Source organism: Danio rerio, chromosome 16 (assembly GCF_049306965.1).
Source record: "Danio rerio strain Tuebingen ecotype United States chromosome 16, GRCz12tu, whole genome shotgun sequence".
Classification (NCBI taxonomy): Eukaryota; Metazoa; Chordata; class Actinopteri; order Cypriniformes; family Danionidae; genus Danio; species Danio rerio.
In genome coordinates, this window is record NC_133191.1 from 13,261,884 (window position 1) to 13,280,077 (window position 18,194).

The following is an 18,194-nucleotide window of genomic DNA, read 5'->3' on the forward strand; positions in this document are numbered from 1 at the left end:
TCCTCCATTATGGTGACTTCAAATGAATAACAGAAATTTCATTAAGAGCTTTTGTTCATGTAACAGTAATAAAGTCAAAGGTCAGTAATAAGTGAAGCTCCTGATGTTTGTGTAGTTGTTTGATTATCTCTGCTGAGATCTTGAGAAATTACATTCTTATTGTGTAATTTGTTTTATTTTTATTAATTATTATTTCACTTAGAGTTTTATTCTCAGTTGATTTCATCTTTGGTTTTGGCTGTAATTTTAGTTTTTTCCTTCAGTAAAGCTGCGGTCACATTAGAGTTTAAGCATGCGATTTTCTGTCGTAAGGTGCTGCGAAAAGGGGAAGGATTAAACAAGCTTATTAGACATTTAAATAAGCGAGCAATTGCTTCATGTTTTAAATTTCTGTCCAGAGAGGTCATGTTTTGATCCTTGTTTGGTCTCACGCAGTCAAGTGATGCTATTTCGCAGGTCAGAGTTCACCAAGCATGAACTTTGCACCGCAGCGACCTGTAAAACTTAACGCATGACCCTGCGTTTCCGGTGTGACGCATTTGCGTGCGTATGAATGAAAGTCTATGGGGGGAAAAATCAAATGTGACCGGAGCTTGATTCTGCTGTTAACAGTTGTTCATCAATAATTCTCAATTCTCCTTTAATTAAAGACTTAATTATCTCATTAACTTCATCACTGCCTAAGTGTTCAACCCTCTGTAGTGAGGACACTAGTGAGGATTTTGCTCTGGGATTTGAGGGGTTAAATGTGTTCGATGAAAAATACAGACTGTGGAATGTATTTTTAACAAAAATATTCTGTAAACTGAATTTACGAATGTAAAATGTTGAAAACAGTAGATTACTGGCAACCACAGCTGCCGGTATTTTACTGTAAAATCAAGAAGAAAAACAGCAAAATATTGAAAAACAGTTTTTGTGTCACCAATGTGGCGTATAGTAGCATCTGGGTGCAAGTCCAAAATGAACTAAAAGTTTTTGATGTTATGCTGCACCTTCTTTTGTTTAAACGTAACTGTGTAGTTACTAATGCGGTGAAAATCTGTTTGCTAATTGTAAACACACATGAACACATACGTGCATTGAATGGCTTTACATTTTCATGCACTAAGTTACATTTTTGTGAACTGAACATTGTATCTGTTCATGAAATACTGTTACTTTCTATAAATTTAAACAGTTCTATAAACTTCCATATTTTACAGACAGACAGACAGACAGACAGACAGACAGACAGACAGACAGACAGACAGACAGACAGACAGACAGACAGACAGACAGACAGACAGACAGACAGACAGACAGACAGACAGACAGACAGACAGACAGACAGACAGACAGACAGATAGATAGATAGATAGATAGATAGATAGATAGATAGATAGATAGATAGATAGATAGATAGATAGATAGATAGATCAGAAACAGAAAGAAAGCCTATTTCGTCTAAAATCTCATTTAGGATTACATCCCAGAATTCTAAAATCACAATTATTGCTCTGATGCATAATCTAATCTCTACTTAAATTAGACAGGGAACTCATTTTTGGATTGCTGTTACTGATACAGAGCTAATTACCTTAATTCATTATGTTCATTTGTTACGAAGTGGAACAGTGAAACACACACACACCATAGAAAAGAGAAATGGCCCTGGAGTGAGTCGGGAGTGAATATCTATCGCTCCAGTACTGCAGCTACAGCAGACAGATGGACAGACAGCTATGATGACCTCATGACTGCTGCTGAATGATGAAGTGGGAATGTGATGGATTGATGAGACAGACGGAGGGAGATACAGGTGGAGATGTGCGGGAGGGGGATTCTCAGATGCTTTTTTGTCTTTTTATATTCCTCCTCTTATGGACATTAATCTGTAAGAAAGAGAGACGAGGACACAAAGGGGAAAGGTATCAGTGTAGGACAATCTGCCAGCGCCATTTTGGTTCTGTTAGAGATACTGCAGCTTTCAGCAATGGCTTTGTTTCCAATCGATAGTTACTGCTATCAAGTTCCCATCAGCAGACCTGCTAACTCAGGGGAAATATTTTTAAGTACCACAATAGTTCACATGCTTTTGCACTACTTTGCAATAATTTCCACATTTATCAACATATTATCAAATTATTAAATAACAATCTCCAGTATTTACCTGGATGACAGCAGCAGTCCAAGAGGCTAGATTTACTTGAATATTGTATTGATGTGTGACTGTGAAAAATATGATGATGGCAATTCATTCTTCTTAGCCCCTGCTAACCTGATAGGTGGTCCAAGTTATTTTTTAGAAAAGATAAATGCAAAGATCATGAAATACACAAGACATGTCACTCGTATACTTTTGAATGGGTAAAAGTGTAACCGTACGTTCACACCGAAAGCGGCGAGAGCGTCAAAGTAGCCGAAAGTCATTCATTTTCAATGAGAGCCGGCTGCGATACGCGGCGAGGAGCAGCGCGGAGCGTCTTTTCCGGCGTGGGCGTCGAGGAGAGTTAAAATCAAGTCAACTTTATGGTAATGAGATATGACGCGGTTCGACAGCAAGCAATCAGAATGAAGACGTCCACCGCTTAAGAGGAGTCAGAGAACACAGACCTGTGAACTTTGCTTCCGACCACAGTTGTTCCCAAGGGTTTAATGATTGCGGTCGCCGGGTTTCCAGTTATTTACAATGTTTTCTTACAGGAACATGCAGTAAATAAGTTATTGGCGAGTTACTGATGTGCATTAATGTTATATATATTTATCTTAAAAAAATCTCACGCGACGTGACAGTACAAAACAATATAACGTTAGCTGCTTCAGGTTATTTCAGACAGATGGACACAAATTGGATGAAATAGAGCAAAGCCACACCATACGCAACTTGATCTTCCATTGTTATATGAATTTGATAAGAAGTGCGCAACATTTTCACACTAGAAACATGTTTTATGCAGGAATGTAACTGATATGCTGCAATGGCTCCTTTAAATACGAGATCAATGTAGCGAGTTTTGACGCTCTCGCCGCCGGAGCTGAAAGCAGTCAGCGTTGTCGCCAGGGCGGCCAGAGCGATCTTGGACGCTTTGCCGCTTTCGGTGTGAACGTACGGTAACAGTCAATATGGCGACTGAAGCGCCACCAATCAGGAGCCAATCAGGTATTGCTATGTAGTGAACAAAGCCCACCTTATAGTACTGGAGCCAATCAGCGATCGCTATAGAATGACAATTCTCTGGGGGAGGGGCTTAGACCAGACATGAGTTTCTGCAGATTTTGTGTGATACGAACATTTAGAAATGAAACTAAATAGACAGTCATTGTTTAATTTTATTGGTTATTTTTAATATGGAATTTAATCGTAAGCTTGGCAAGCAGTTTTGCCTGGGCATACTTCCCAAGAGGCGTTTCAAAGTGAAATGACTTGTCTTAAAGAGACTTTGATAAAAGTGAATGAGTTTATATTTGAGTTCAGAAGGTAAAGAACAAGCAGTCTATAGCGCAGGTTTGAATGCATTCGACCACATGTTCGTCCACCCTACAAGTGCAATCTGGTCGAATACAAACCACCTTTGTATGCTGTCAAAAGTGGTTAAACTTAATTCACAGATGTACTTAGAGCTGTGGACTTGTGACCATATCGATAAACAGAACATAATAAACCTATTGATGTAATACCAGTGCAGTTGTCGCAAAAGACGTTAATGGATTTAAAAATTAGTGTTATCTTGATTATCATTTTCAAGGTAGACAAGGGTAAATTTTCTGTTGGTTTACCATTTCAAAGTGTTATTATCATTAAAGCCATGCCTGATCATCAGAATTTTAATAACTCACGATAAACCCTGTAGAATTGTGATTAGCTAAACAAAAGGCTGCAGTGTGAATGTTTATTTATTCATTTTATTTTCCTTCAGCTTAGTCCCTTTATTCATCAGGGGGTCATCACAGTGCAATGAACCACCAACTTATCCAGCATATATTTTAAGGCTGATTTATCCTTCTGCGCACACGTAAGGTCTGGCACAGCTTTCGTGCAGTCGCATAGCCCTCACCGTGGCTGACGCCGACCTCTAAAAAATTTAACTACATGTCGCAACAACGCATAGCACAAGCGCTGTGATTGGTTGGTATGGTATTGATGACAAGTGTGGGCGAGGTTTAGAGCAGCACGCACGATGGAGTGAGTGTTTACAAGTGTCGAGTCCCATGAAGGAGCTCCAGATGGAAACTTTTGTTTTTGTGTTCACCTTATGATTAAAATTGTTATATTAAGCATGTTAAGCATTCAGAAAAACAAAACACTTGTGAAGAAACTTGATATAGAGGAACAATATAACCTACTGCCGGCAGGCTGGCAGTGAGGTTTTATGTTCCTCTGTGTCGTGTTTCTCCACTGGTGTTATGTTTGTTTACTGAAAGCTACATTTCTTTTTTTTTAGTTTATTTATAAACTAATTTCAAGAGGATCACGTGATTATGATTGAACACTGCTGTTTCTGCATTAGCTATGTATGATCCACCAATCAGGCCAGTCCAAATCCATTATAAAGAGCTGGGGTTTCTCACTACAACCATTATCGATTTAAAGAACACTTTTTTCAAATTTGAAGAACCAACACGATTTGAAGAACTGCTCCGCATCAGCTGCCACTATTGATGCAACAACAACAACAACAAAAACAACAACAACAACAACAACAACAACTACTACAACAACTACTACTATACTACTACTTTAAAAACAGCAATAACTACATTTGCAACTATAACTCCAACAACAATTTTAACAACATCTCAACCTTCCACTTCAAACTGCCTCACACAATGCAATCTCTGTCTTCAACCCAATTCTCCAACAAGATTACAGTCAAAACTCGATCACCATCCATAAACTCCACCTAAACTTTCAAGACGCCGGGGATCCAAGCCGAACTCTAACCGCTTTCCTAGTGTTGCACCCACGGTAACATACATAACACGTTTTAAAGGGAAGCCTCGCAAACTACAACAGAGAGTAAACATTTTTCTTTTAAAAGACGAATCTAGAGAGAATAGAATTACTTCCCTTTCAAGCTAGAGTCCAGGCAATCCAATCCTTGAAACATTAGTCCACAACTTATTCATATGTTGATGAACATCAATGTTAATCATCCAATCTACTCGCTGTAGTGCGTTTAATAGAGTAGCGTCTCCAGTCATAACACTAGTGATTTGGTCAACAATATTGCCGCCAGCCTTTTATGCCAATAGCTGAAAGGATAAGCGTCACTATCCAATGAGCTCTTAAAAACTTGAGATGGTCCCGCCCTCTCTCTTGACAAGCTCATGAGTTGACTCTGTGGCAAAGACTTTGTGAATGAATCGACCTTTGCTAAGCCACACCCAAAAACCAACTGTGGCTTAGCAACTGTAGCTACGCGCAGGGGCTCTGTCAAGCTTTCAAGCAAGTGCATATGGATTGTGCAAATCTGATACCCAGTGTCCTTAAAGTTTGGACGGGTTGGTGGAATTATTATTTTTTTTATTTCAAAACCAAAAACCCATGTTGGAGAAATGCCAGCATCCATCAAGCTGTGTGAGAGGTGCTAAAGGAGCAAAGCTAAGTTTTGTTTTTGATATTCCTGACACATTCAGTAATAGACTGACGGCAATAACTCACACACCTCTTACCCTAAACAGATTTAAACTGTGTTTCCTACAAAAAAACAAAGCAGGTTATGTTTCACAGCTGTCTTAATCCTTTTTTTCGCTCGATATCTGTTTAAGCCTTCGCTATGACTAACGTTATATAAATAGCGAATAGGTCATAATGACATGAGTTATTGATCCGGAAAATACGAATCTGCGAATCTGTTGCTTACTTTACTGAACTTCATATTTCCGTCTATTTCAAGCTACGAATATTTGAAATTACAAATCAACAGAACAAAACGCGAGATATGATCACAAACTGAGCACTTGCGATCAATATACTTAGCAGCTGTTTTCATTAATTTATAAAGAACACACAAACATACTGACAGTTATAGCTAACTTACTGTACATTGTTATGGGTCAATAATGCATGTATTTGGCACAAATCCATCAGTTTCCCCTTTCTGGCTGCTCTTTCTATAAATGATCTATGTAAAAGCACTGTCATGCGTGTTTCCTCGTTGGTTAGTAACGATATATTTCACTGCACTACAATAGACTATCAGGCTTTTGGCTAAAAATAGAAAAATCACGATTTCATTTTTTATTATTAGATTATTTTTAAATTTGACCTCTCCTGCTGAGCATAAGCTAAGTTGTTGAATGGTTAGCGAATGAGGCGGCTAGGCTAAGCTAGCTTCAATTTTGATTGATTTATTCTCTAATCGGTTGCCTATTATGTGGTGAATATACCCCTATAATGCATACTGCAGTCCTTTTTTGTCTGGCTTTCTCGGATATCTCACCTGTTTACCAAAAATGACATTATATCCCTGGCAATGTCTGACACCGGCACACACACAATGTAAAAGTCATGCCAGGCACGAAAGCTTGACAGGCGTAGCAACAGTAACTAAGGAGGGCGGGGCTTAGCGAAGGGTCAATTGGGCTAGATATGCTTGTGATTTTTGTCACGTTAAGTTTCCAAAGTAATGCTATTTATGGATTAAATTAAAGCCCATAAATAATATTCCATCCACACAGTTTCTACTAAATGGTGACATCGTTCTTAAGGTCAGGGTTTGATGTTGGCAGTTGATATATTTAATAAAAAACAAACAAACAAACAAACAAATAAATAATAATAACAAATAAAGAAAATAATAATAATAATAATAAACAAACAAACAAATAAATAAAAAAATAATACAATAAATAAATACATACTCTGCCACATCCAATTTAACTTCTGAAAAGATTACTACCCAGCTAGTGAAAAACATTCAACGGATTGAGCATAGAAGTCCAACAGTAATATGGCACAGTGGCTCATGTCCATACATACACTCAGTGTCATACAGTAAGTTTATAATGGCAAGTCGGTTGGATGTGAAACAAAACTTTCCAACTCTGACTGCCATAAATGGGAGGAGGACATTTCTGACATGTCTCATGTTTCATCCATTGACTCTGCGTTAGATACATTTAAAATTTTACACAAATTTATATATCACCAAGGGGTTTAAACTCCACTGCAGTATAGCTCCATCTACTCAGTCTTCAAGAGGTACATCAGGATCACCAGACGAGCCACACCCCATACCCTCAGCTTTCCATCCATCTGCCATCCTGTGGGAGGGACGAATGCCCACCTCTACTATCTTTGCACATTGCGACAATAAGGCTATCGTACCATATATTAACAAAAGGCGCTTCCATTCACAGTTGCCCATGACCTTATGAAGACGTCTTGCATAGATATCAGCTAAAACAATTAATTGTGTCTGCCGTACATGTACCATGTCGTTTAAAATTGTATTTTCTGATTCTCTCTTGTTTCTCTCATTTCAGAGATCATGTCAGCCAGCAGCAGAAGCTGACCCTCATCCAACCTATTACACTCCACAGCCATTTCTAAATACATTCACACTCTTTGCAAAGGATACAATTCCTCTCACATAACCCACACCCTCGATGCCATATTTTCACTAGCCTTTTGTAATTTTTTTAATTTTCTGAACCAAACATGAAATTTCAATCCTACAATACACCTCACCATATCTGATCTAACTTTGCCGGATGAAGAAACACTATCTTTCTTTATTAAGCAAAGCAAACAGATCAATTTCGCAAAGAACATTCCAACATATATATATGTAACCCCACCAGTTCTTCACAACCCAACACGCTCCGAGCTGGTATCAAACCAGCGACCTTCTGCATGAGAGACGGTTGCTCAAACAAGGAGGCTAAAGACCATGGCCTCTAGCATCTGTCGCTAGAGCACCTTTAGAGGTCAGAGGAGTGAGGTTTTACCAGCACAGCACTTACTAGCTGGCCTCCATTACACTCACCCCCCTAAACCTCACTCCCATCTGGGTCACGGCACCAATATAACCCCACCGGTCCTAAGCCACCCAACCCTCTCCGAGCTCGTATCAAACCGGCGACCTTCTGCATGGAATAATAAATTATATATATATATATATATATATATATATATATATATATATATATATATATATATATATATATATATATATTAGGGATGGGAAGATTAACCGATATGTATCGATACGCGGTCATGCGCGTGCACGATGCGAGTGCATCGGTTGAGCAGCAGAGGATGAATGAAATTTTGGAAGCAAATCGAGATGCATCAGTTTTTGCGAGATGCATCGATTTTTCCGAGATACAGCTTATATTTTTAATATAGAATGTATTTTTTATTTATTAACAAGTGTTGTCAACCTGTTTTTGGCGCATAATTTAATCGACCTACATAAAGTAAGCCTTAGCAACGGATTTGCGGATGTGCACACACTACAACTCGGTGTATCAGGTGTGCGGATGAAGCTAGTGGAGCGCCCTCAGAAAGCGCGAGAAGCAAAACAAACATTTTATTCCCCACTGAGTTTTAAATCTAAAGTATGGCAAGCAACATTATGGATTTAAGGATGGACGACATGACAGGACAGATGCAATTTGCAAAATGTGCCGCGCATCTGTAAAATACGCGGGCAGTAACGTTACGACTAATCTGATATCTCACTTGAAGCGGCGCCACGGTGTTGTTGTGAAAGCATCTTCCAGTGTTTCTGCATCCCCGGCTTTCGCACTGCTTCAACCAGCTCCAAAAGTGGTGAGAAAAGCATTGCAAGTTTTTTTTTCCATGCGCAACAGTTCTGCTCGCTCTACGCCAATAACGAATGCTATTGCATTGTTCATCTGCAAAGATATTCAGCCTAGTGTCACGGAGAACGAAGGTTTTAAACACCTCCTCCTGTTAATTTTTATTTAATAATAATAATATTAATAATAATAATGATAAAAATAATTGGGTGTCACGGTGGCACAGTGGGTAGTTTGACCACCTCACAGCAAGAAGATTGCTGGTTTGTTATATTTTTATTAGCCCGTTGTTTACAGTGACAGTGATGTTTCAACGCAGCATAACACTGCTAGTTCACCACCTTAAGTTTTGAATAATCAGTGGCAAAATATATCTTTGTAAAACTTGTTTTCATAGTTGAAAAGTTAAATCACAATTCTTGTTGTGCAATGCTAAATTTATTTATGTTGAAAGAGTGCAAATATATATATATTTTATTATATATTGCACTTATACATTCTGTTTATCTTGAAAATACTTAAATAATATGTGCTATATGTTCTAAAATGCCCCTCTACTGTAAACTGACACTCTGGCTCTGAGAGAAGAGCCAGTTTGTAAAAAAGTCTTGGTTTTGCTTGGTTAATAAATAATCAAACTCATTCAATGGCACAGCATCCTCTTTCACATCATCTCATAAACTTGATCTAATTAGTTAGTGCTGAAATATCGCATCGTATCGTGATATGGGTGTGAATCGTATCGTGTTGCATCGCAATATGTCACAAATGTATCGCTAATATATCGGATCGTATTCTTTGTATCGAGATGCGTATCGGATCGGCATTATAGCTTAGATGCCCAACCCTAATATATATATATATATATATATAGCTGCAATAAGCTGCAATAAGTTGTTAAAACACCTCTGCGGAGGCGCATTTCCCTTCCAATATTGACTTCCATTGCACATCTGCAGCAGCAGAGACGCTCAGCCAAGCTTCATCCCCCTCTGCACCACTGCTGCAGCAGTGATGCTCTGCCTGAGCTCATGCACACTATCATTCATTCATACCCCTTCTGGGACAACCCCTCAGCAGTTAAAATGCTTCTGCAGAAGCATATTTTTTTTACCTGTTACTATTGACTTCCATCCCAACTCTGCACAACAGAGATGCTTCGCCGAGCTACTTCCCCTCTGCACCACTGCCGCAGCAGTGACACTCTGCCTGAGCACATATCCACTTCCAAAATTTTCATACTAATACACTATTCAGCTCTGCCACAGTAGTTAAAACACCTCTATGGACACATAGTTAAAATTAATACTGCCCCGGGAGCGCACATAGTTGTGCATATTCCGTCTGCCAGCACACCACTCCAGTAGCAACGACCCCTCTTATCTCACCATTTACACCTGCACTATTCTCATTTTGCTCCTACAAGCCTTTTCTAGTACCACCTTTTTAACACTTTATACCCAGCAGCCGGATATTGCATTAATCTTCATTGCCTTTTGGGGTGTTCTTTAAGTATGCAACCTTTTGGGCTCAGGGCTCTCTCCCGGAACAGTATGCCAAACTTGCTTATAATCAATCATCAGCTAAGTGTGAACTCTTGAAGTGAAGTATATTTATAAACTAATTACGAGAGGATCACGTGATTATGATTGAACACGGTTGGTTCTGCATTAGCTATGTATGATCCACTAATCAGGCCAGTCCTAACCCACTATTAAGAGCCAGGGTTTCTCACTACAGCCATCTTCGATTTGAAGAATCCCCCCTTCCCCCTTACTTCTCCACCTTTCCCTTCATAGGGAGGCACGGTGGCCCAGTGGTTAGCACTGTTGCCTCACAGCAAGAACGTCACTGGTTCTAGTCCTTTAACAGGCTGGCTGTCCTTTCTGTGTGTAGTTTGCATGTTCTTCTCGTGCTCGAGTGGGTTTTCCCCGGGTTCTCCGGTTTCCTTACATTTCAAAAACATGCACTACAAGTGAATTGATCAATCTAAATTTAGCACTACAGTTAAACTTTTATCCTGCAGCATATCTCTTCATAGCATTCATTTTAGTCATCACCTCTTATCAAGGGGGGAGTTGTCGAGATCTACCTGAGCTCAAGGCTCCCCTCTCACCCTGCAAATGGGAGGGAACCCAGGGCTCAAGAACATTTTGGGCTCAGGGCTCTCTCCCGGGACAGCATGCCAAACTTGCTTATAATCAATCATCAGTTAAGTGTGAACTCTTGATAAGTAGCTAAAACTTGCTTATTCTGAGGCGAGAGCTGGCAGACGTGCAACAACTTTAATCATGAGGTAAACACAAAACAAAAGTTTCCATCTTAACAGTTGTAAACACTCGCTCCAACGGGTTAACCTGGCTCTCACCTCCGCCCACACTCTTCAGTGCTACCAAGCCAACCAATCACAGAGCTTGCGCTATGCGTTGTTGCGTCGTGTAGTTAAATTTTTTGAGAGGTGTGCGTTAGCGTCGGTGACGGCCACAGCAAGGGGTGTGCGACTCCGTGAAGGCTGCACCGGACCATGCGCGTGTGCTTGATGCAGAAGTATAAATCAGCCTTTACACAGCAGATGCCCTTCAAGCTGCAACCCAGTACGTGTTAACTGCAAAAAACATTTTTGGCTTTTAGAAAGCAGCTTTATGCAATAAAAAACCCAACATAAACAGATTCTTGTAAAGTTTCAAATACAGGTTTAACAAACAATACATTGAATGACTTATACACACACACACACACACACACACACACACACACACACACACACACAAACATGCACAAAAGTATAAGGAAACAAATCCTAAATCAAGGGACAGGGGCAAATTTCATCAATAAGCAAGGTAAGCGGCTACTTAAGGCCCCAGAAAATTTTAGGTTCCACAAATAAATACCTATAAGTATAAATTATGCATATAATATATATATATATATATATATATATATATATATATATATATATATATATCATCATCACTGTCTATCATATTTTTAGGATGAGGGTCTCAAAAAATGCATTTTTATTATATGTATTACATCTGCGCAAATGTGTCCCCCACCCTCATTCTTGAAGTCCAGCAGTCAAATTAGGTAAAGATTTAAAAATGAAATAGTTTATATACCATTTTCAGTTGTGAATTTTAAGAAAACAAATCACTTAAAAAGATGTACAAGATGCTTTCCATGTTGTTATTATTATTTTTGTTTTGCATTAAGACAAAGTGTAGAAAAGTAAAGCAAAATAAACCATTTTAAAATAAAGTACAAAAGGTGCATTTTAGAACTTTCGGGCCCGATAGCTGGAATTGCTTGGGGCCCCGGAATTATTAAATCCTCCCCTGTGAAGCAATATGTTGTTTGTAACAAAGTTGGTATAGCTGCAAATTTTAATTGTTTATTCATTTTTTTTTACAATATAAAACTTTGAGGACTAATAGCCCATTCACACAGGGCGTCAACATCAACGCTTCCCATTAACTTTAAATGGGTGATGTCACGCGTTGCCGAACTGAAATGTGCTTCAGCAGTGTTGCTCGCTGCAGAAGTTGGAAATTTGTCAACCTTTTAAGCGCCAACCAAAGCGTCAGCCAATCAGATCGCTGTATGCAAATACACCGGCTCAGACAGTAGCTAATTGTGGACTAACTTCATTAGCTGATGCTGCTATGATGATCCCATTAGCTCAAACTTCAGACACGCCCTCTGTCAAGCATTGACGCTGAAGCCCTTTGTGAATCAGGCATGTGTGTGACCAATATTTTTAAACATTTTGAAATGAAAAAAAAACAAAAAACATTATAATATTGATAACCATGATGATTTTAGAAATTCATGCTAGTCTTTTCAGAAGAAATAGAAACAGAAAACAGAAAGTTCACCAATAAAGATGACATTGCTTTCTTTCATTCTAAAACCACTGATTTAAACTACACACACATAAAAAGTAATTCATTAGCTTTGAACGTAGCTTTAGCCTCTGCTATTGATTGCTGCTACAGCAGTAGGGGAGTCTATACGAAGGCAAGATGAGCTCCAGTGTGTGTGTGTGCATGTATAGAATCGTGGTGATGTGACAATCAGTGCACACATCATCACACAGCCAATAGTATTTGGTCTGATTTAGCTGCGGCATTCATTATGCAGATCCAAAATGTCTGCTTTCCACTTCACCTGCTCCTAATTGTGTTTCTACTAAGCATCCATCTTGGCTCTAATCCCTGGGGAAAGCAAGGATGTCTTGACCTCTAAACTATGCCAAGAGTGCTGGAACAACTGCAGCGTCCAAGGGGCCAATGAAAGAGGGGAACGAGGGGCTTTAATGAGATGAGAGGGAGAAACAAAGACAGATGAGCGAGAGAGAAGCCATGATGATTGGGAATCCAGGCTTATCTTTAATTGAATGCTTTGTTATCGGAGAGCTTAGCCATAAGGCTAAATTAACAGAGCACAATGACGGGCTGCAGGCGGAGCGGAGAGCGCATTACATGGGGATGAGTGAGAACATGAGGTGCTAGAACGGCCCCTAAGACTGAGACTGATGTCCCTCACTGTTGACCTCTCAATGCAATCAGCTCTGCCTTTTAATTAGGCCTTTACAGACATTTTGGGCTGTGCTATTCTTAACACTCAGAATGCATCAGCAGTAAATGGCCATTTCAGGGTTCTGGACGCGGATATGTTATACAGTATGATTCTGTGTGCATCAATCACATTTAAATAGTTTTTAAATAAATAATTTTTAACTAGAACATTAGATTCACTACTCAGCATGCGAAATTCTCTCTTATGTTGCTGCGAAAAGGGCGAGACTACACAAGAAAATTAGACATTTAAAAAGGGGAGCGATTGCTCCATATTTTACATTTCTGTACAGAGAGGTCATGTTTTGATATTTGATTGGTTTCATGCAGTCATGTGATGTGATTTTGTGGGTCAGAAATCACCAAGCTTAAACTTTGCAAAGCAGCGACATGCCAAAGTTATTGTACGATCGTGCGTTTTCAGTCTGTCGAATTCTCATATGTATGAATTAAAGTCTATTGGGTGAAAAGTGCAGTGTGATTGTTGCTTAACTTAAATGCATTTGGAAAGTTTTCAGTTCAATTCAATTCATCTTTATTTCTAGAGCGCTTTTTACAATGTAGATTGTGTCAACGCCACATAAAAGTTCTAGTAAAATCCAGATTTCAGAGTTGAAGTTCAGGTTAGTTCAGTTCAGTGTGGTTTAAATTTCACTGCTCAAAGTATCAAAGTATCATAACATATTTGAATGATATTCATTACACTAATCTTGTGAGATCCTTGATATCGATTTGATAGATAGTTTAACTTTTAGAACATTTCTGCAGCTGGAAACACTAAATTGCTGTAAGGAACTTATTTATATATTTAATAAATATTTATTTATTTATTTATTTATTATTATAATTTTTTTTCTACAGTGTTCAACTGATTCGAATGTAAATACCCTGAAATTAAAGCTGACAGTCAGCAGTTAAAGCACATCTTGTTCGTTTCATTTTAAATTGATTGTGTTGGTGTATAAAGGCAAAAATGTTAGAATTGTGTCAATGTCCAAATATTTATGGACCTAACTGTATAGCTGAAGTTAGAAATATTCGCCTCCGGTGAGGTTTTTTCTTTTTCAAATATTTCCCAGATGATGTTTAACAGAACAAGGAATCTTTCACAGCTTTTTCTATAATAATTTTTCTTCTGGAGAAAGTCTTATTTGTTTTATTTTGTCTAGAATAAAAGTAATTTTATTTTTTTTAACTATTTTAAAGTTAATATTATTAGCTACCTTAGGTAATATATGTTTTTAAATGTCTACAGAACAAACCGTTGTTATACAATGATTTGCCTAATTAGACTAACTTGCCTAGTTATTCAAATTGATCTAGTTAAGCCTTTAAATGTCAAAGCTCAATACAAGTATTTTGAAAAATATCTAGTAAATTGTTATTTACTGTCATCATGGCAAAGATAAAACGAATCAGTTATTAGAAACGAGTTATTAAAAAAATCTACTTTCTGTTAAACAGAAAGTGATGAAAAATTATACAGGGGGGCGAATTCAGGAGGGCTACTTATTCTTTCTTCAACTATACATTTTTTTTTTTTAAAGAAATAATACTTCTGTTAAGCAGGGACAAACGTGAAAACAAATTATGTTAGAATAAAAGGGATAGTTCATTCAAAATTATAAATATTTTGTATTATTTACTCAGAAATCCAAGCTGTAATGCAACATTTTTTATCCCAAAATTCTGACTTTTGGTCTCAGAATTAAAAGGAATAATCTTGCAGTTGCATGTTGAATTTAACAATTATTTAATTTGATAAAACCTTGATGTAAAATCAGGAACCACATACATGATAATATACAGTACTCAGCACACATGAGTACACCTCCTTACAGATCTGATTTTTGAATTAATATTTTCTGTATGATGCTTTACATTAATATTTTTGCATATACATTAGATAGTCAGCATAAAAGCCAAAACTGATACTAATCTAACAAAATAATTTAAGATCACACTTAAACAATTATTAGGCCCAAATTAATTGGGGGGTTCGCCCAGGGTGCCATTCAAACTAGAACCACCACAGCCTATAGAAATACATTTTCTAAGAAAAATGTGTTCAATACTTTCTTTACCCACTGTATAAATATATAAACAAAACAGATTTTATACATCAGGCCCGTAGCCAGCCTATTAAAAGGGGTGGTTCTTTTTTCCCAAAAAGTGGACCTTTTTTCAGTTATTCGAGGTTCAAATACTGCATTTTAGTGACATTTTAAGCATTCATTTGTGCTGGATTAGCTTGTCAGATGGTTATCATTACCACAGTTTTTACATTTTTTTTAAGATTTATTTTTGGCATTTTTGTTTTTATTTGACAGGACAATAGGTTAACAGGAAGTGAAGTGGAAGAGAGAAATGTCCACGAGCCAGGATTCGAAATCGGGACGCCTGGAGCACTTCCACACCATGTGTTAATGCACTACCTGCTGGGCTATTGCGCCGACATTACCACACTGTTTGATGCAACAAAAATACTTCTCACATTTTAGTAAAATTGCTTATACTATTTTTTTGTTTGCAAACATTTATATTTATTTTCAAATGTGCATTTTATCTGTAAGTTATTACAGTTTTATATATAATGTAATGAGATTAGAATTTTAGAAATATGAAAATTACCCATTTTCAAATGCCTATTTATTATTATCCATCATAAAAAAATCAAACAGACAAAAATGAAAACTGTAGTCTATAAGCAAATTACAAACTGGTCAGCTCGTTTTCTAATGCTGTGTTCACACCAGACGTGGAATGCACAGATAAATTCTATAGAACGATATTCGCGCATAAATTGCCGTGTAAACATTTGAGTTTACTCGCTTCATTCGCGCATCAAACTCCGCTTCATTCGCGCTTCAAATACACTTTAGAACAGACGCGGATTTGCGTAATGGGCAGGGCATCTGTCTGCCCGGTGACTCTAGCTTCATTGCTAAATGGCTAACTTGGATTTTATGAAGAAAATTACAGTGTTTATGTGCTTTATGAAGGCTGAAAAACAGCGTCGATACGTTTAGGGTCGTGTCTAAGTTCACTACATCCTTGCGGAGGTGCATCCAGCTCTGTGAGCTCATAAACTCCTCCAGAAACTGAACCTGGATGATGGAGGCTTTCAGCGGTGCTTCTGACTGAGCTAAGCCCAGTTTAATGAACAGGCGATACGTCACAATCATGCCCCAACAAGAGTAAGCTCCTGATTGGTTAACGCAGCGCGAATGTCCACTGAAGTTCAGATTTTCGAGCTCGAGTGATTCGTGCGAAACACGCATTAAGCGAGTCAAACGTGCAAAATGCTTAATTCGCGCAGCGCCATTTGCACCGCGCCATTTGCGCAATTCGCGCCGCGCCATTCGTGCATATCGCGCCACAGGATGTCTATTCACGCGTTTGCATTGACTTAACATGTAAATCACTCGCGCTTGACGCGCGTTCCGCGTCTGGTGTAAATGCAGCATTAGTCAGAAATTGTCCATTTAAACAATAAAGGCCTTCTTTTATGGGTTATTTTATTGGTTATTCTTCTTAAAGCCTTATTCTATTCGTTATTTTCACAATTTATGATGGCCTACTATCAAAAATGGGACAGATGAGCTCATATAGGGGCCAAATTCTGGACTTTGTCAGGAGGAGGGGTGGGTATTTCAAACCACCCGAACCCCCACCCCCCACCCCCAGGCTATGGGCCTGTATATGTGGCCAGTAGTTGTTGATTTTCTTTGTACGCATCATCAAGGAATTTTCTATAATGTTCCTCTATAAGACACAAGTGATCAACAACACAGATAACAAAGAAACACAGTTACCCCCACAACAATGAAACTGAAAAAGCAAAGCTAAAAGCTAGCCTGACCCTCCAGACAGCAGATCCTCCACAGGCCGGAGTGCGTCAAGGCCCCGGGGTCCTTCTTGTCCTTATTATGGGGGTCCTCTTGTGTGTTGTTGGCGGTGCTGTTGCAGATGAGCGCCCGCGAGTACAGCCAGTAATCAGTGCCGATAGCCACCGTCATCAGGCCAAAGGATGCGAATGCACCCACGATGGTGAGAAGGATCTGAATGCCCTTCTCACACACCATGCCTATGAGGAAAAGAGAAAGATTATGAAAAACATATGCAAACATCACAGACTGCCCATCTGCCTTTCTTCTTTTATATTTAGAGATAAAAGAAAGTCTTCCTTTCCTTTTTCAGCTTGATTCTAATCATGTCCTCAAGCTCAAGGTCATTCAATACTGCGTCATGATTGGATGAAATTTCTTACTTAATGAAAAGTTTCTGCCTTTGACTGAATTTTGATTTAATATTAAAGTATACTTGGTAACACTTTTCAATACGGGACAGTTAACTAGAATTAATTATAATCCTTTTTTTAAAAGAATTTCAATTTTTCTTGTGTTTCTAGTCCAAAAATATAAAAATTCTAATAAACAAGAAGCTTTTTGTAGACAAGCAAAAGATATTGTCTGTTTTCAGAAATAATGGTCAGAATTATGTCAGTTTTTCCTTAAAACAAGGTAAAAAAGATTTTGCTTGCCCCATTGGCAGATTATTTTTGTTATTTTAAGGAAAAACTGACTTAATATTGCTAAAAACAAGACAATATTTTTGTGTGTCTAGAAAATGCTTCTTGTTTTAAGAATTTGTAAATATTAGGATGAGTAACAAGAGAAAAACAAGTAACAATAGTATCTTTTTGCAGAGTAACATGAACAGTTAACAAAGTATTAGTTAGTTATAGTTCAACATTACTAATACTTCATTATTAAAATCAAATCATGTGCTTGTTAACATTAGTTAATGCATGAGTTACCATTAACTAACAATGAACAACTATATTCTCAATAGCTAACATTAACA

The 18,194-nt window shown here is 38.1% G+C and overlaps 1 protein-coding gene across 2 annotated transcripts in view; it reads right to left on the reverse strand.

Annotated features, from left to right (window-relative positions):
• cacng8b (calcium channel, voltage-dependent, gamma subunit 8b) overlaps positions 1–18,194 on the reverse strand; it is a 71,550-nt gene that overhangs the window by 14,552 nt on the left and 38,804 nt on the right. Inside the window, exons 3-4 of one of the 2 annotated variants that reach the window (XM_073925928.1) lie at positions 17,191–17,415; positions 1,634–1,874 (exon numbers count right to left, since the gene is read on the reverse strand). Coding sequence is in view for 1 of the 2 variants with exons in the window: in XM_001342886.8 (XP_001342922.4) it covers positions 17,191–17,413 (223 nt within the window). In the remaining variant the exon portion in view is untranslated. The remainder of the gene's footprint in view (positions 1–1,633; positions 1,875–17,190; positions 17,416–18,194) is intronic. The other variant, XM_001342886.8, reaches the window with a different exon arrangement.